At 43.8% G+C, this 19,439-nt stretch overlaps 1 protein-coding gene across 1 annotated transcript; it reads right to left on the reverse strand.

The window, feature by feature from the left end:
- Positions 1-353: 353 nt before the first annotated feature.
- epoa (erythropoietin a) lies at positions 354-19,182 on the reverse strand. The gene is made up of 11 exons (XM_084003680.1): positions 18,713-19,182; positions 18,457-18,575; positions 18,264-18,367; positions 17,972-18,149; positions 17,737-17,803; positions 17,455-17,546; positions 17,282-17,379; positions 2,288-2,418; positions 2,094-2,180; positions 1,700-1,864; positions 354-842 (listed from the first exon to the last, which is right to left on the reverse strand). Exons 1-11 carry the CDS (start codon positions 19,031-19,033, stop codon positions 690-692), a joined length of 1,515 nt encoding a protein of 504 aa, XP_083859806.1. The 5' UTR covers positions 19,034-19,182; the 3' UTR covers positions 354-689.
- Between the last annotated feature and the right edge of the window lie 257 nt (positions 19,183-19,439).

Genomic DNA, 19,439 nt, shown 5'->3' on the forward strand with positions numbered 1-19,439 from the left:
TAAAAGTAGAACATCTGTATAAATAGTAATGGCACAATTTTTACAAATATATAAAAATATTCATTGAAAAAAAAAGAAAAATCCAAGTGAAGAGACTAATGCTTCTGTGAGGCAATATATGTTAAAGGCGTGTGGGATGAGGCCTCCTTTTTGCACTGGTATTGGAAACGGATGCTCTATCGCAACCTCACTGTCCTCCCAATTCCAGGTGCAATCAATATGTTCTGGGTGTTTCACTCCAAAGAGGGGAGTGTATGGGTCAAACTCACTGGAAACAGACACACATGCACGATTTCAACTTCTGAAACATCAGCGTCTTAACTCACACTCACACACACACACACACACACACACACACACAGAAGTACATCCACACACAAAGTGCAAGTGAGCGCCGGTAGAACAGCGATTGGAGCGGTGCTTTCCACAGGCCTCATTTTGGTCAGTGTGTGCTTCACCATGTCCACGTTTCACATCTACATTCCAAGGTGCAATCATCTCCTGTCCATCCAAAGCCTAGCTGGGACTGTCCTCTCCTCTCAGCGTCCTCCCCTTTACCCGAGGACGGCTGCATCTCTCTCTCTCTCTCTCTCTCTTTCTCCACACTGGTGCAGGTTCAACGGTGTCGAGCCCCTCCCCTTGCCTTCGGAAACGCAAGTGAGCTCCGCCTGGAGAGGGAGATGGGCTCATCAGCTGACATCTTGCTGACAAGCCTGTGCACCCGAAAGAAGGAGGTGCACTTTGCCACGCAGGAAGTTGACATGGACTTGAAGCAAATCTGTTGCCAAGGACACCCTCCAGGTTCCCTCGATCCCCGCTGCACTTGCTGGTGGGGTATATTCCTGAAATACAATACAAAGCAATATGTCTTAATTTGGGAAATGTCTTGTTCTTTTTTTACTGTTATCCTTGTCGATTGCATTTCCAAAGCTTTTGCTACAATATGCTACTTTCTCCCCTGTAGGAGTAAGCAAAGCCATAGTAATCAGCATCTGATTGACAGCTTTGATGTCATTTCCTTTGGCTTGGAAAAGTAAAACTTCAGACATCCACTCAATCCCACCAGCCATCTTATCTAGGGAAACAATATGTTCCTCAACATTTGTCTTGGTGTTCCTGTGAGAACCCTGTCAACTGTTCCTGATGATGAAACCTTCATTTCAGTGACCCTTGAGCCTACAGCTTTAGTTTGTCTGTCCACGAGGTCTCTGATGGGGCCTGAGTCTCTGCAAAGGCTGCGTTGAAGAACAAACTGGTACAGCAGTTATTTAGACAGTTATTTAGTCTTATGTTAAACTTCTAGAGAATATCACAGGACATCCCTCAGTTTGTCTATTACTGGAGAAAACACAATTATGTCATTATAAGAAACTCAACTTGGGCTCAAGTATAAAACACAACGGCTGTAATAACCAAGGCCACGAGTCCTGCCAAATAGAATGTATTGAAATACAAATGTCTTAATGAAATGCTTGCTTTACTACACACAAAAGGATGAGGTGATCAGTTCATTTACAGCAAACGACCAGAAAGAATCCAACAGACCTTTGAAAAATCCGACCTCTTTTCTCTGCACTTCCCAAAGAGAAAGCCAACCTTGTTCAGGCTCTTTTCATGGTATTTGTTTGACAAAGGGCTCCCAGTAAACATAGCTGCTGCTGTGTTATGAATCCGTACCTCTGAAACTGCTGTAACCCACCTGGATGTTGAGGCTTCGCAGCACCGCGTTGATGCTGAGCAGGTTTCTGACGGAGTTATCTATGTGGCTGTGCAGTGCTGTGTTGGTGACTGAGGTCCGTAGCAAACTGAGGGCCTGTTGTAGGAGCCATAAGCCTGACTGCACCTCCTGGGCTTGCTCTAAACCCTTGCCAAAAAAAGGGAGAGAGGGCAAAAGTGTAAGAGTCTCGTTATGGAAGAAAGGAAGCAGGTAATCAGCTCTCCCGTTAGAAATTAAGTTGTTTCCTGTTTTTGCCAAAAGACTCAATGAAGCACAGAAAATTACATTTAGAATCTAAGGAACTAAAAGGCAGCAAATGTCAATGAACTTGTATTACACGTAATAGCTGATCTAAATCCGTTTAATGCTTACTTACATTTTTCTTATCCCAGACATCATGGTCGACACTGGTTTGGGGAACGGTGACAGACTCTGGCAGGCTACATCCTTCTCTGCATGACTTCTAAGAACACGAGAAAGGCATAACGTGAGTGTTTAGGGTGCTTTTATCCAACAGGGCATACGTGTTCAGTTTGCTTCCTGACGCACACCATGCCTGCAGTGTCTCACCATAGCGACTTCTGCGTCCCGCGCTTCCTTAATGAAATGGTTCAGGACCCTGAGATCACAGATTGGCCTCAGCGGGGACGGCAGGCCTGGCCGGGTCCACTCCAACACCATCAACAGCAAGGCAAGCAGTCCTGCTTTAACAGACGGCACACATACAGTCACACAAAGGCTGCTGGACATCAAACACAATGAAAACTATAATTACTGGTCGCATCCCTCCGCCAACCAGTCGCATTGGAGTGTACATCCACGTCTGTCCAAAAGGTCATCACTTCCTCATTTTATCCTGTTACAAACTTGTATGTAACTGTCATAACTGGCATAGGAATTCTTGAGTTATGTTCGAAAACGATAGACTGTGTTTAAGAAGTAGTGACATACACAGCATGACCCACTAACGACCCCCCCCCCCCCCCCCCCAAAAAAAAACCTTACCTATAGCACTCTGATCGTAGCACTGTTGCTCTTAAGGTACTACTTTACTCAGATGAGGATCTAACACTTGTTCTATTTTCAGCTCTTACTTTATCGGCAATGATACGTTGTGGTTTCTTTGTTTCCTTCTTTTGACAAATGTACTTATTGTAAGTCGCTTTGGACAAAAGCGTCTGCTAAATGACCTAAATGTAAATGTAAATGTAGTGAACGTGACGTCACCCGGTTGGTTTGTGGACGACTGTTTTGAAACCTTGAGTCCGGCATTTTGGTCATCTTGGTAATTTTGCAACCAGTGAACAGAAGTGAGACACTGAGCTGTAAAGCTGACCTTGAATTATGAAGCTAAATGTGTTCAGACCAGAATCCAGATGGATCCAGATCCAGTAAAGTCGTTGCTCTGCCACTTGTATTCGTCAGATCCATCCGTCGCTCCTCCACAGTCCAAATATGGTCACTTCCTTCACTGGTTGCAAAACTTCCAAGATGACGGCAAAAGTGCGAAACTCAAGGCTTAAAACCAGAGTTCCCAAACCAAAGGGTAACATCCACTTCTTCTTTCCGGTCTGTGGTTTCACTTCAACAAGATATCTTCAGGATTACATCACAAAACAATGACTGTAGTGATAACCACAGCAGTCACTCACAAACGATGGCTTTTATGAAACCACCATGGCTTGTTAATTCTGACCGAGACCACCGAGTCGAATGAGATAAAAACACAGACCCAAGAACTGTGAAAGACCACACAAACCTTTTCACAGAATTGCCTAAATGTGTGGGTGTGCATGTACCCAGACACAAAATGTAAGGTTTACACAGTAAAGCCAATGAGGCATGTTCACTAAAAAAGCACAACAGAGGCATTCTAAGGATGTGTTTTCACTTTCACCATTTCACCATTCAGATTCATGCAGTCATACACAGTACTACTGGACATGTGGACCATGTGAGAGGATTTGCCATCTCCCTTTTGTAGCTACCGAGGTGAATTAAACCCCTGCAAGGATAAACCTGCTCACCTTTGTGAATTAGTATTACTGTTATAATAAAGGTGATTCAATTGAATTCAACCAACTCCACCAAGAGAGAATGATAGCATCAACAAAAATGAATCATTTGCCCTCATTTCCACATGATGAACTATGTGACTGGGAACAATACATAGCAATCCACTTCAAATTTGATCCTACTTTTTTTCGTGTTATAAATATATGACCACCACAAGACTTCAGGAACAACTGTGTCTTTTGTGATCCAGCTCCCCTCCACCCAGCGCCCTCATCCAGTGACGTAAGTTGCGGTCTGTCATCCTTATACACATGGAAATAGTTTCTAAGGATACTGTTCTTAGAAACTGCTCAGGGATCAGTCTTCATAACACGTATACTGTACATAGGTGTCACAGGCTTGCAGAACACTGATCATGGACTTTTTGAGGGCTGACATCAGCGTGATTAAACAGTCGCTCACTCATTTTGTGTCATGTCATGTGACGCCCTGGATTGTGAACAGAAACCTGCTGATATCATGACGATGCAGAAACGACTGTATCCTTGTTTAACCCTGATTTAAACAGGATGCTTCTCTAATCAGGCCATCCGTCGGCCCTGTTCAGAAATGTAGACATTACTCCTCGCAGCACACTCTGAGCACTCCGGGGGATTGCACTTGGCAACCGGAGCAACTTGTCTGTTGTGGGTCATGTGGGCGTCCGGCCTCGTTCCTGGGTGCCACATGCTGAATGCGCTCTTTCACAGCAGCCTGGATGTGTGACGCAGGAGGATGACAGAAAGTGCGGATGATCTTCCCAGGCAGACGGGTCAAATAGAGGCTAGATTAAGTTCCCAGACTCCTCAGCAACTAGGACACATTGATTCGAACGGCCACAAAAAGGTTACACCAGTGACGTCCTATTTTAAGGGGCTGGAGCTACCCTAAATTGGTCCCAAGCCCCCACAATTTTTTTTTTTTTTTCTCTCGTCTTTATTTTAAAAATAAGTATACATATACTTTTAGTATTATAGCATCATAGTCTGTAGAAAGAATATACTTTAGAAAGAAGCATTTCTGTAAAGCCTATTTGTGTTTTTATTTATTTTAGTTTTTTTTTACAGACACTGTATCCTCATTTTGCTGGAATAAATACAGAATAAATACAGTTATTTGGGTAAAGTTCATATTGATGTTGTCAGATTTCACTGTGACCTTTCAAACCAGTCTTGGTTTATTCTACTGTATACTTTATGACAGAATCACACTGTGATTGAAGCTACAGGACAGTAACTGGTGTAATTAAAGTCCATTCATAGACCTGCAGCTTCTCTAATGGAGAGGAATTAGATACGCTATCACTTTAAGACACATTTACATGATCAGGTTCTAAGCATGCGGCTTTAATGAGTCTAAAAGTTAACATGACAGTAACTCTTGTTCAACAGAGGAGAATGGAAGAAGACTTTCTGTTGCTTTTAACTTGTTACTAGCTGGACTTCTTCACTGGTTGTAGTTCTAATACAGTACTACAAAGATGCAAGTGCAAAGATTTTGTATGCTCTTACTGGGGGCTAAGCCCCCCCGTCTATAAATCCTAGTGACGTCCCTGAGTTACACTAATATCACAGGTTAGCTACCACTGAGGGGTAATAAGCATTAAGAATTATAATGCCGTTACTAGTCGTACATTAGGAGTGGTCCTTTGAGAGGTCAATGGTACAACAAGCTTAACCTCCATACACAGCAGACTCTCCATAACACACAGGCCAGTATGTACCTATAAAACCAAGGTCTTAAATAAATTGGATGCACACCAAGCACATGCTTAATACAAACCTTCTGTGACCTCTATGTATGTAATGCTAGGTATACAGTGTCCCACAACTTCACAAGCTACTAATAGCTGCATTAATAACAGCGTTGCAGCCTCCTCGTTCCCCCGAGCAAGTCGATATAAAAACGCACACACCGACACGTCAACGTAACATCCACGTATGGACGTGCGTCATCAAAGAGTCATTCATTGGCTCGTTGAACATGCTGATTTGATTGTGATGCCGTTAGCATGAATGCTGTATCACTAGGTATTTGACACGGAATAGATCCGACTGCTGGGCCTGTTTCGTCCTGTTGGCTGTTAGGCGCTCGCTCCACTGTACTGTTAAATTGTTAAATCTTCGAGCAGACTTTTATCAACTTCAACATAAAGCATCGACTTTAAATCGTTGTGCATTTGGTCTTTTCAGGCTTCCTATTTATACTGAAAGGTCTTTCTACATAAAAACATCAGACCAACAATGTGTTAATGGGCTTAAATAATCTTTAACATATACCCATCCAGTAGTGTCAGAGGAGAAGGGATGTCTGCACAGACCCTTCTGTGCACTCTGACATTCATCATTTTCCAAAACACCACCACTTTAAATAACTTTAAATAAGTGTGTGTGACTCAGCTTGAGGATTATCGCTGACCTTTTCACCTCTGCCACTGCCTACGTGAGAATGCATCAAACTGAACTGCTACCACACACACACACACACACACACACACACACACACACACACACACACACACACACACACACACACACACACACACACACACACACACACACACACACACACACACACTCTCTCTACATTCTGGTGGAATTCACAGTCCAGGACTCTGGCCAAATGAAAAGTTAACACCTTTGTGTCATCAGCTGCCAAAACCATGTTGCTATTTTAAAGTGGAAGCAGTAGTCCCAAAGTAGCAGTGCTTTAGATAATGGCAAACTTCACTCCAGGTATGTTACAAATGCTTTGGAAAGGTTGCCGGATGCTCACGTGAGCCGATGCCTTTGACATGTGCTGCTAACTAATTCATTGCAAACAGGTGCACAGAAAGAGCTCGGCAACAAAGACCAATGGGTGAATGTCACAGACGGCTGACGGGGAAATGGTATTCAGAGTGCATCTCATGTGTGGGACGTATGGATGGGAAGGTATAGGATCATGGATTGCTATAAAAAAAATTTTTTTTAAAAAATGGATTGTGCTGAATTTCCATTATCATTGTAAATATCGTCACGAGTGACTCTAAAAAGCCGTCCAGCTCACTTTCATGGAAGAGAATTAAAAAAGACCTTGCGATTTCTTATAATTTTTGGGATAATAATGTGAATCATAATTATTTTGGTCAGGAAGACATTAAATGTTCATGTCTTGTGTCTAATGGCATCGTTGCTTCTTTAATGCTTTACAACCCCCTTTCTATTTTAAATGGGTCTTCCCTGTGACAGTTGACACGGGTGTGAATTCATTTCCCATCCGGCTCGTTGGAACCTCTTCTAGCCGTAAGCCTTGGATAACCCTCTGCTCTTTCCTGCTGACATAAGTATGTGACGACTGTGCCCAAACCTGCAGATTCAGCTCAACTTGCATCTGCTGTGTCATGCTACACAATAATGACTGAAGAGAGATTTTTACCCCAGTGAAGAAGACTAAGAAAAATCCTTCTCGGGAGACCACTGGATCTGCAGTGGCTTACAGTAACAGGAACTATGACATCTTTGGTGGGAATCAAACCCACAACTCCACCAGATTTGGTGCCTTGCTCAACTGTCAGGTCCAGGATGAACATGACGCTTTAAAGAGATTATCTTTTTGAGTTTGAATACTGTTCCCAACGTATTAGCTTCACTCACTGTCCCTCACCTGACATGTCTCTTCATTTGGGGTCAATGATTTATTTAAGAGGATTATAGTTTAGCAGTGCAGCTTAATGAACATTCGCCTTCTAGGAAGTGGCATTACGCAATCTATCCCTACGACCTGCAGTGAATACATGAAGCATGCACGACTTGGAACATGTGGAGGAGTTTGGCACAAATCAGAGGACGCTTTTAGAAAAAAAAGACATCTCAACCCAGAAACCCAGACCTCCAGATTCAGGATTCACTCTCACACACACACGCGTCCACAGATCATAAACGTGCTCTAAACGTGCAGCACAGAGGCGCAACGCACGAGGCTACAACATGAAGCTTACCTCTCGTTTTCTGCAACATTCGCAAACAGCTGGCGCATCTTTCAGAAACATCGTGTGTACGCGTCTGCACGAGCTTCGCGGCTCAAGTTAAAGGCACCATTCACAATCCAGCAAGTCCAACTTGCAAGCAAGTGCGCGGGTCCCAGCGCCAGTCCGCCCGGCGTGTAGGTCCCTGTCACAACGTGCAGTGCCGCTGGTGAGAGCGGTCACCTAGTAGACTTCGCATCAGCGCTGTGCTTTTGCCAAAACCCTTTTATTTACCTCCCCAAAGCACACAGCGATAACGTGAGAGCCCGCAAGTACGAGGACGCGCCTTTTTACGCACCGCGGCGAGCGATAAAACATCAACGCAGGCATGCAGTCCCTCTTGGCGTAAAGCGTGAAAATAGACTTACTGCTAAAGAGGTGTAGAGAGAGAGAAAAAAGTGTCACAACTCACTGGGAAACTCCATAGCGGTGTCCGCATAGCCCCTCACAGGGTGCGCGCGGTTTGGCCTATAGGTCCGTCTATTGCCCACTAATTGGAAACGAAGCTCTTTTGTGGATCTCCTACACTTATCCGGTAGGTGTTTCTAAAAAGTGATCCCGTTTGATTTTTTTATTGATGACTTTGAAAATAAAGTTGCATTGTTTCTATGACAATCTAGCCTACCTCCTCCCTTAAGGCAAAATTGTTTTCTTTCATTGTTATCCAAATAATAGACTATCCCTGTTTATAAAACGTTTGGCCTAATTAAGTAAATAACGTCTAAAAAAAAAAGCAGTGCGGAGACTTCCCATCCATTGTTCGGATGTTTTTGAGAAACCTTATGGTAGTATATTTTTGAAATGAGATGTCAGTGTCTGTTTTCTCCTTTTTTTTTTTTTTTTACCAAAAGCATCTCGTTTTTCTTTTTCTTTTTTACATAAATCGAACTTTTCACACATCTGAGATTTGACTTTGAGATGAATAAAAGTGTAGGTCTGATCCAGCATGTATCATCGTAGCCCTTTGCATTTCTGCCCCACTTTCCCACAGAGTCACACATCCTCATCCAAGCTTCCAAAGCTTCCACCTGGAGGTCTTTACACCGGTGTGTATGCATTCAAGGTCGATGGAGCTGTTGTTTTATCTAATCTAATAATTTTATAACAGCATGTGTTGTTATCAAATAGATTCGTGTGTTGGGATGAATGGAAAAATCACGTTTAACTACACTGATGTTTTGAGCCTGTTGAACTCAAAGATGTTGCAAATAAGAAGAACAAAAATAACAACCGTTTATATCTGCAGGCTGTCACTATCATAGTTAATAGCCATAGTGTATCCATAGCACTGTTACATTAAAATGTCATATTCATTCGCAACACGCTTTGAATTCTGCACTATTGTAAGACTGTGTATATACTTATAGTGCTTGTATATATAATTAAAGTGCTTGTGGATATTTATATCAGAAGTCAAATGTTTGCTTATCTTTGTTAATTTTTTATACTTGTTTTTAGATACACTGTCGCCAAAGCGTGCCCCATGCCCGTATGGGAAAGCAATGAGAAACTGGTGACACGTTCCCAACTGTACCAGAAGGTCATGGACCTGCTGCATGCCAAAACTGGCCAAATCCCAATGAGAATCTGCTTCCTGGACCTTCTCCTTTGCTTCCAGGAGTATCAGGCAGCAGTGAGTGGGGATATATGAGGCTTGATCCACCTGGTAAGCTACCTGAAGATAAGCACCTACTTCAATGTGTGTGGAAGGACCTGGAAAGCAGCACTGAGCCCAGTGTTTGTGAAAAGCCAGTAATACCAGCATTAAGTGGCACGCCGGGGACCACGCTGAAAGGATAAAAAGTTGGTGGATGAACTGACAGAGGTGCTAGCAACTGGGGGGCTTGAAATCCCACAGTGGGTCACTAACAACCCAATCATGGAGCACAGACCACATAGACAACACAGAACTCTGGTGGAACACTGACCACATAGACAGCACAGAACTCTGGTGGAACGTGGACCACATAGACAGCACAGAACTCTGGTGGAACACTGACCACATAGACAGCACAGAACTCTGGTGGAACACCGACCACATAGACAGCACAGAACTCTGGTGGAACACTGACCACATAGACAGCACAGAACTCTGGTGGAACACCGACCACATAGACAGCACAGAACTCTGGTGGAACACCGACCACATAGACAGCACAGAACTCCGGTGGAACACCGACCACATAGACAGCACAGATCTCTGGTGGAACACTGACCACATAGACAACACAGAACTCTGGTGGAACACCGACACATAGACAACACAGAACTCTGGTGGAACACCAACCACAGAACTCTGATGGAATGCCAACCACATAGACAGCACAGAACTCTGGTGGAACACCAACCACATAGACAACACTGAACTCTGGTGGAACACCAACCACATAGACAACACAGAACTCTGGTGGAACACCAACCACAGAACTCTGATGGAACGCCAACCACATAGACAGCACAGAACTCTGGTGGAACACCAACCACAGAACTCTGATGGAATGCCAACCACATAGACAACACTGAACTCTGGTGGAACACCAACCACATAGACAACACTGAACTCTGGTGGAACACCAACCACATAGACAACACTGAACTCTGGTGGAACACCAACCACATAGACAACACTGAACTCTGGTGGAACACCGACACATAGACAGCACAGAACTCTGGTGGAACACCGACACATAGACAGCACAGAACTCTGGTGGAACACCGACACATAGACAGCACAGAACTCTGGTGGAACACTGACACATAGACAGCACAGAACTCTGGTGGAACACTGACATATAGACAGCACAGAACTCTGGTGGAACACCGACCACATAGACAACACAGAACTCTGGTGGAACACCGACCACATAGACAGCACAGAACTCTGGTGGAACACCAACCACATAGACAGCACAGAACTCTGGTGGAACACCGACCACATAGACAACACAGAACTCTGGTGGAACACCGACCACATAGACAACGTAGAAATCTGGTGGAACACTGACCACATAGACAGCACAGAACTCTGGTGGAACACCGACCACATAGACAACACAGAACTCTTGCCAACCCAAAACAAAACTGAAGCACCTGAATCAACTCACCTCAAATGCAACACACTCGTGTACAAACCCCGTCCATGGTTCAATTGCAAGTACTCCCCTCTTGTAAAGTCCTTACAAAGTCCTGAATGCTACAGGAACATGCAGGCTATTTCAAGGAATCAGTCCATAGACAGCACTCATGTTTAGAGTTTATCCATGATAGAATATTTGCAATAGGCTTCTTAGTGATACAATGGAAATAACAGGCCTGGTACATTTTAAATATCCAAATAAGACTATTCATGGGTTCAGTTTGGATGTGACATCATACAGAAATTCTATTCTCTGCACTGCAAGCAGGCGGGTTCATATCCCTTGTCCCTGTCCTGACCCCTGAGCGCCCCTTTGGAGCCAGAGCAAAGGAAACATATAGAAATTTCCTGGAAGGGCCCTCTGTGTCATAGAGGAGGGGCTGTCCTTTCCAGGGGGTACATGAGACTTTGCATCAGACAGGAAGTAAAAGTATGTTTGCATATGCATTATCAGGATGGGGCATGCGTTGTCAAGTGACCCACACTGATAAAAGTTACCAAGCTCGCATGTTTGCTTTCCTACTATTTCATCAGCCTATGTAAGTTGGATGTACACATGCTTGTGTACACAAGTGACACGTAAATATAATGGTGAGGGTAAATTATTAACAATATTGTATTGTATCCAAACAATATATATAATTTGTATGATGCCAATATGCCATAAGTGGAGCACAAATATGCATTTAACATAAAAAAAGTTCTTCAGTGATAAGTTTACATACTACTCCTTCTGATATGAGTCAGCTTTAATACGACATGGTCACCGCTGCGCAAAACCGAAGGTAATGTTGAATTGTTGCACTGTTTGTCCAAGGGACTGTTTGCTTATGTCTGAGGCAACATGAGGGGGAGAGAGGAGAAGGAGACAAGGTACGTGCTGGGAGCCATGCTCCGTGACCAGGACATGGGGACTGGGGCGGGAGGTGAGGGAGGTGTGGGGAGTGCAAGGGCAGGGGGGGTCCAGTCACAATGACTCCTTGGTTGGAATGGGACACACTTATTGAATTTAGGATGATTTAAAAGGGGAGTGGTGGTATAAAACTGGTCATGAACCCACATGATCTTTACCTGACGGCAAGGGGGGGAGGGGGGGTGCAAACAGCCTAAGGGGGGAGACAGCCTTTATAATACTATATAGAAGGCAGTGAAAGTGCACAGCTGTTATGTTGGAGTTTGTGTGCGTTTGTTTGTTTGTTTTTTTGCTTTCTCATCCAGGTTTTGGGCTCGCAGCCAGTTAGGTCTACTCCTCTGGCGCGACACAAGACAGGAAGCTGACATAAAAGAATGGGAGGACTGTCTGTGAGGGACACCGGAGCCAAGGCAGGAGTCAAGACAGTAGCCACTGAAGAGGTCGGAAGTTATTGTTTCAGCTCACAGGCACCCACGTTGACAAGAATTGAACATATTGTGATTCCATGGTGATGGCCACAAGTGTGGAACATCATCATCATCAACATTCCAGAAAAAGAAAAACCTCATCACTGGAGTTTCTCCTTGCCCAAATACATCATCAGGTCATTTGGCCCCCTAAATACTCCAACGGAGCTACTACCAACAACACTGCAACACGTTGGGTTGTGCCAATATGTAATATATCAACACGGATTGCTACTTTTAATCTTGACAAAGGCAGTGCAGACCAGATCCACTCCTTCCAGTCTTACCTTTCGCAATAAAAGTCCCAGACATTCTATTTGTAAAGGCCTTGTGAGTCTCTAGCCATGCTAGCGATTCTCGGAGGGATCACTTTGTGCTCGACTCTGATCTACATGCTATTGCCAGAATGCTAACTTGCTCACAATGACAATGCTGACATACTGGGGTTTAGCTATGGTTCAGCATGTTAGCATGCTAATATTCGCTAATTAGTAGCGATGTAAATCCTCCTGATGGGAAAATAGCTGTAGCAACTTTTAAGGAAATCCATCAGATACTTCACAACCTGCTGGTGGCACAACCAGAAAAGTCAGGGGATCACCAAAGACATTTGAACTCATGATCTGGGCACAACAGATATTAAAACCAAATGTCCTAGTAATCCATTCAGTAGATGTTGACCTGGTGGGGTTAGTATGGACTTGCTAGACTTGCTGCCCAGCAACCTATCCAAACCCCTAGCATTTGAGGCCAATACCTAAACTCAACTACCTCCAGTGAGTTTCACAAATCTGTGATAACAATCTAGACCGTTATCTGGCTATATCATCGGCTTCATTTTCTTGTATCTGGTATTCTCCCTGTTGCCATTCACTTGTTTGTTATTATTAATGGCCTAGCTGCCCCTAGCCTCACACCTCCGTTATCCAATGACCTCCTGTTATCCAATGTGTCTCTTACCACTTGTCATTTCCACTTCACACCCCCCACCCACACACTTTTGGCTGCCCTGTCTGGTATTTTCCTGATTTGCTGGTCCGGACTGTTGTGTAGCCTATCCTGCAGGTTCACATTCCAACCTTTGGGCTCCATATTCGGTGCAGTATGAAGTACAGCGGTGCTACGCAACGGTGCTAACACAACGAGCAGAAGTACAGCAGTGCTAACACAGTGGTGCTAATGCAGCGGTGCTAATGCAGCGGTGCTAATGCAGCGGTGCTAACGCAGCAGTTGACACGTCATAACAGGCAAACACAGCTGCAACTGATCAAATGAATCATGGTCACATTCTATTTAGTGTGTCACCGTCATTTCAGTGAGCCGGCATTCACAATAGCTGAACCCCAGCCAAGCTAAATAGAACAGAGCCATAATTTAGGTTATTAAAATGGCCGCTGACAACTGGCCTTGTCGGTACTCATTTGTGATTTTGCATTTTCACCTGGATGGAGATTTTTTTTAAACTGTGCAGTGGGGGGGATGATGAAGGAGGAAAAACCCTGTTTGCAAAAATACTGGACTAGACCGTATGCACTTGGGTTATGATTAAGTCAAGATCCTGGTTTGGGGTTACTGTTCATAAAGTAAACACTGCAGGTATTGTGGTTTAAGTGTCACAGGCTGCCTCTCCATCCTTCCTCTCCATCCACATTATTCCCCAGACCCCTTCATTGTCATTTTCAATCCGTCCACCAGATGCCCTCAGACTTTGCCTCCTGTCCCCATCACCTGACTGCCCCACTGTTCTTCAGGTGTTCCTTTGTCCGTTGCACTCTGGTTTTCTGTGATCCATCTTGAGCCTCATACCTATGCATACTTAATAGTCACTGCAATAAATCACTGAACTGATGCTGTCTTCATGTTTGGATCTTCCCCTTGTTTCGACTCTTCGGACCTTTCCCAAACCAGCTCCTACACCTGCTATATGCCCTCAATGTACACCCTCTCCTGACCGACTTCCACTCCCTTTGCACGTTCATGGGGAGGGCATGGATTAAATGCCCTCCCAAACCAGTTATTGGGTTATAAAACCCCCCATCAGTAAGCCTGCAATAATTCAGTCATAGAAGACGCTCCGTACAGATGTTAACATCTGTGCGACGATCAGAACAAACATTTACTCAAACTGCTCCGACTTAGATAGACATGTTATATTGTCAGATAGATATTAACATTTAGGATCACGTATACCCAGAGATGAGAAGTAATAAAGTATTTGTACTTTAGTAGAATTTTCAGATATCTGTACTTTACTTGAGTAATTACTTTTCTGACAACAAAAAAACAGCAAGTATAGGAATGTCCTTCACAGGGATACATTTGACTGTGTGTACATTTCAGAGCCTGTACTTTTTCACTTTTACTTGTCTGTACTTTTGACAGCTCTGTATCTACCTTCCTTCCCTAGTGTTGAAAACGGTAGTCGTTTTCAATGGGATTGTGTTGTATATTTGGGACCGCTGCCACTCTCGACAGATAAGGCAACATAACCATGTACATGTATTCCTGTATCGTCCCAGAAACTTGCCGCACTATTTCTCCCCTCCACCTTCAGTCAACTGCGATTGTGACTACAAACGGAGGGCCCTCAGTGACAGAGTATCCTTGGTGACAGAGTAACCTCTGTGACAGAATGCCCTCTGTGACGGAGTGGGGAGGGTTTAGTCGGGAAAAGGCCCTTCCTCATCGTTCAACTCACATTTAACTGTTTCAATATTTAACCAAGACCCCCATCCTGAACTTTCACCAAGTGCTTTGCGTCCCAAAATATAACAATACAAATGTTGGCCATGCTTTACTTGCTACATGCAGAGGTAGAATTGGACACTGGATCAGTTTGGTAGGGACAATAATACACACAAGAGGCTTGTCCCACTAAACCTCAACACACCAGGATGACCTGAATGTTCCCCGTCTGTGTTGAGAGGCTCCGACGAAGGGACACATCAAACAAACATTTAACATTATCTGATGTGCGATGCCAAGACCAACACTTGCATCACGTACTCTGTAACACATAGGTCACAATATTTGAAATGATAACATAGGAGAGTGCTAACCATACAACTGATACAAGGGGTGTGGTGGTAGGTAAACATGACACTATTTATTAATAACCATTTCAATTGGCTTGTCATGGGAGGCACAGCTGCCACACCATAATACTACTGAATCTGGGTGGCTAAAACTACATTTGGTAGACCTGCTTTTATCTGGATTAGGAATGGGACGATATGAACATGTCATGTAACATCCGGCCATAATTCACAATATCATTCCCACAATCATCAAAACATGCTTAAAACTCTTACAACGGCCCTTAACAAACTGGCATCACTTTACAGTTTGTTAACAAATATATTTATTGTGTCACATAAGATATTTATTTTGTGAAAAACAACCAAATAATCTTGTCTTGTATCCTGTATTTTTTAAATCAGACTTTTTTTCACTCGTCTACCATGATAGTGAGCTAGACGGATTGTCCCAAGAAATTGTGATTTGCAAATAAATTAAGTGTTAATCAAAAGGAAATGTCAGGATAAGACATTCGCCATGAAATGATCATGCTAGATCAAATATTTTGGTCATAATACATTCAAACAGAACCGATCCATTCCAACGTTTTTACGACTCAGAACTTAATATTTGCCATTTCTAAAGAAACAAGAGTCAAACCACAAGCTTACGACATACACAACAAAGCACTGCAGAAGTTGTGTTGTGTTTGCTGATCTGTGTAGCGATTTTAAGAAAATTATTTTGATTTTAAATGAAATTATTTTTCATATTTGTCACAATTAACACTGAGATGTATTTTCAGTGATGCAGGTCCAGTAGTACTGTAGTTCTGGTGTCACGGAATAAGACAGCGACAGTGAATTCCACCAGGTTTCCCATTCGGTCTGTCACGTTTCCTCTCACGGGACCAGACAAACGTCTCTGCTGCAGACAGGGGATGTAAAGCACATACAGTGCATGGCTGCGGAGCTGTCCCATTCTTACTCAAATGTCTGTTTATTCTAGTGCGCTTGTTGCCTCAGAGATATTTTAGGTTCCATTGTAGTTCTTCGACCTCTTTGGGGAAATTCCTCATGGGTTTGTTTTCGTGGCTATGAAATTTCATGGCTGAATGAAACACTTACTCACTCTTCAGATGTGATGAAAATACCTGGTCTGCCAGACACACATTTTTAAATATGATCTCTGAGATAACTAAAGGAACATTAACCCTTCTGAACAAATATTAGTAAAGTCAACACATTCAAACAAATCAAACTTATTGTATAATTTACAAAAGTCAAAGCACCGCGGTGGAAACTGGTCCGTATGTTTGTTTCACCTGCATGCATGACTGACTCACCAGTTTGAGTTTTGAAGCATACTCAGTCAAAACCCGGCGTTCAGACGGTCTGCAGTGGGATGTAGTTGGAGAGGGAGCATCATTTATTATTCATCTGTCCGATATAAACACATCTTTTCCCAGAGAAAAAAATAAAGCTTTCCCTCTTCTACATAAATGTTTTCAAGTCCATAGCAGTTTACATTGTGGCAGATTTATCTCTTCTGTGACAGGCAGTGGTGTGCAGGGGAGCGTTTGGGTTAATACTGCTGCAGTTATGAAAAATAAACCCCACTTGTAGGAGCTTGAAATGACTTTTGTAGGGTGCCTCCAAGCACAAATCAGTAGAGTCAAGAATCCCAACGTTCACAATGAGTCATGGTAAAGCGATATGTGATGGGATTCTTTATTGCCCCTGCACCCACCTAATTGTAAAGTAAGAGAAAAGGCTCTTTAGAGATCGAGTGACAGGCGGCCTGTCCAATGGGAGCGTGGCAGCATGTGAAGCGGCCCAACCGTTGTGTCCGCCTCATGTTTCTTCGCTGTCGGAAACACACACAATGCCTGGTTTAGTGACCATGTACGCGTATCGTAATAACCTCCACCATTACGCAGGTTGTGTTTGTTTGTAACGGGCTGAGGAACCTGTTTCTGGTTTCTGAGTCGTGTGTCCAGCGTGCGTGAAGCAGTCATCAGAGTCGCAGCATCCACACGGAGCACTGTCACCCTCTGTGGCACGCCACCTGGATGACAAGAGACAAACCCTGAGACCACACCTCACCTGGGAATCCCCCGGATCATACACTCGGCAGCCTCACCTGAACGTGGGCTTGTGGAAGGAGCAGGCTTTATCGAGGCGGGTCCATGCGTCTCGTTTCAGAGTGGCCCTGATGTGGCAGCTGATGAACATCTAGAGGGAGAAAAGCAAAAATTAATAAAGCACATCTGATCGCTGGATTCAGGTCAAACCTGTGGATGCAGTAATAGTTGGGACAATAATCCCAATACAACCCCACACACAGCATGATTTATGCTAAAATTAACACCAATGACAGCTTTTAGAAATTCACAGTAAGTGCATCTGTCCACCGAGGCGTTACCTGCCCCCCAGACTCCTGGTTGAAGTGGAAGGACTGGACACTGAAGCATAGTCTGTTGTCTTGCTTCCTAGGGAGGAATTTAGATGGAGAGCCCGGAAGCACACTGTCCATAAGACATCTGCAGTGGAAGAGCAACACATGCTGGAACGGCGTCCAGATAAATGATGACTGAACTGTGCTGTGACTTTTATGTACGACTATCCATAAATGAGTATTTCATTGGGTAAAGATTGACCCATGCTTGGCGATAAACTTGTAGCTCGGCAAGGAGAGAGGGTCCGGCTTCAGCGTAGCCACACAGCTGTCAACATATAGAGCGTGAGGAGGGTGCAGCGGGGCCTCCACACCAGCCTCCAAAAACACTGCTTCCCCCTGCTGATACACCGAGGAACTACGTGGAGAGGAACACTCATCTGCAGAAGAACAATCACGTTTGTTTTCAGTCCCAATTTCATTTATTCCAGATGGAAACAATATTGCCACATAGAAATCTTCCAGATAAAAATATAGATTGAGGGATGTTTCACCTGTCATGGTGCGAAGGGAGAAGTGCAGAAGACCAAAGGCACTGATTGTGGATGTCATGGGTTGCCAGGTTGGGGTTAATGGTTCTCCATTCACCATCTGCTTTCTGTGCTCACACAAAGATAGAAGGCACAGCTTATAATATTGCAAAGTGTTGATGACGGCATATAAAATACGATGATGCATGAGGCCTACCTTTTATAATGGCACTCAACAGGTATGATGACAGTAGGTGTCCCTCTGGCGATCACACCTGTGGAGGAGGCAGGAAACAGTAGCAGCTGGTTGGAATACACAAGCCACTCACCACGAACCTGAATAGCAGCAGTTAGAAAGAAAGCATTCACATTAATTTATTGGAAAATCAATGTGTGCTTCAATATTGAGCTTTTCATGTTTGACAGATTTTTGAAAATCTCTCTCTACAGTGTGTGACCCAGGCTCGTCTTACACTGGACTTGGTCCCACAAGCTCGGAGCCCCGCAGAGAGGACCATGTCCGAGCCGGTCGCGCCCTTTGACCCGCAGGACTTCTCCTGAGTCACGTTAGAACAGAGTCGCAGATTCTCGGGTCTGAACGGAATGCGTTTCTCCTCAAAAAACCGTCGCTTTACGGTTATTTTCATTTCGACTTCTTCGCATTTGATTTCAACCACGTCACGTTCCCGAGTTTCTCGTTCTACGTCACTTTTTCCAGGAGATGAAACGTCGCACACAGACAGCAAAAACACGAGTAGGGAGACGAACCGTGTGGATTTCACCCGGGTCGCCATTTCTCTTTTTCTTTCTGTTTGAGGGGAAAGCAAAAACAAGCTAGCGGTTTATTATTCATCGTTAAATCAATGACAGCCAGGTGTGTTGACATGTGCTATGCAGAATGCGATGCTATCTTCAAAGACTGCTAAAATATCGTAAATCTGAAACACCCCTATGGAACCCCGAATAAAATAAATTAGGCTACCTAGCATAGGTCTAAGACACGACTCGATTAATTAATTACAATGATTGTATGAAAAATATGGTTCCGGCTATACTACGAAACAAATAGCCCTTTTAATGAATGCAATAGGACGGTGCGCCTTTTCTGCTGCTTATCGCGGCAGCTTTATTCTACTTTGTTTTCTAAAGTAACGGTATTATTAGTATCTTTTGCCTAAAATATTTCATCGATCTTTCAAA

Source organism: Eutrigla gurnardus (assembly GCF_963514095.1).
Source record: "Eutrigla gurnardus genome assembly, chromosome: 23".
Taxonomy (NCBI): Eukaryota; Metazoa; Chordata; class Actinopteri; order Perciformes; family Triglidae; genus Eutrigla; species Eutrigla gurnardus.

Coding starts and splice junctions, on each gene's coding strand:
- epoa (XM_084003680.1), bottom strand. CDS start 19,033: ATGGCGACCCGGGTGAAATCCACACGGTTCGTCTCCCTACTCGTGTTT. Junction 17,804..17,971: donor AAGTTTATCGCCAAGCATGG/GTCAATCTTTAC, acceptor ATTCCTCCCTAG/GAAGCAAGACAACAGACTAT. Junction 17,380..17,454: donor TTCCACAAGCCCACGTTCAG/GTGAGGCTGCCG, acceptor CTTGTCATCCAG/GTGGCGTGCCACAGAGGGTG.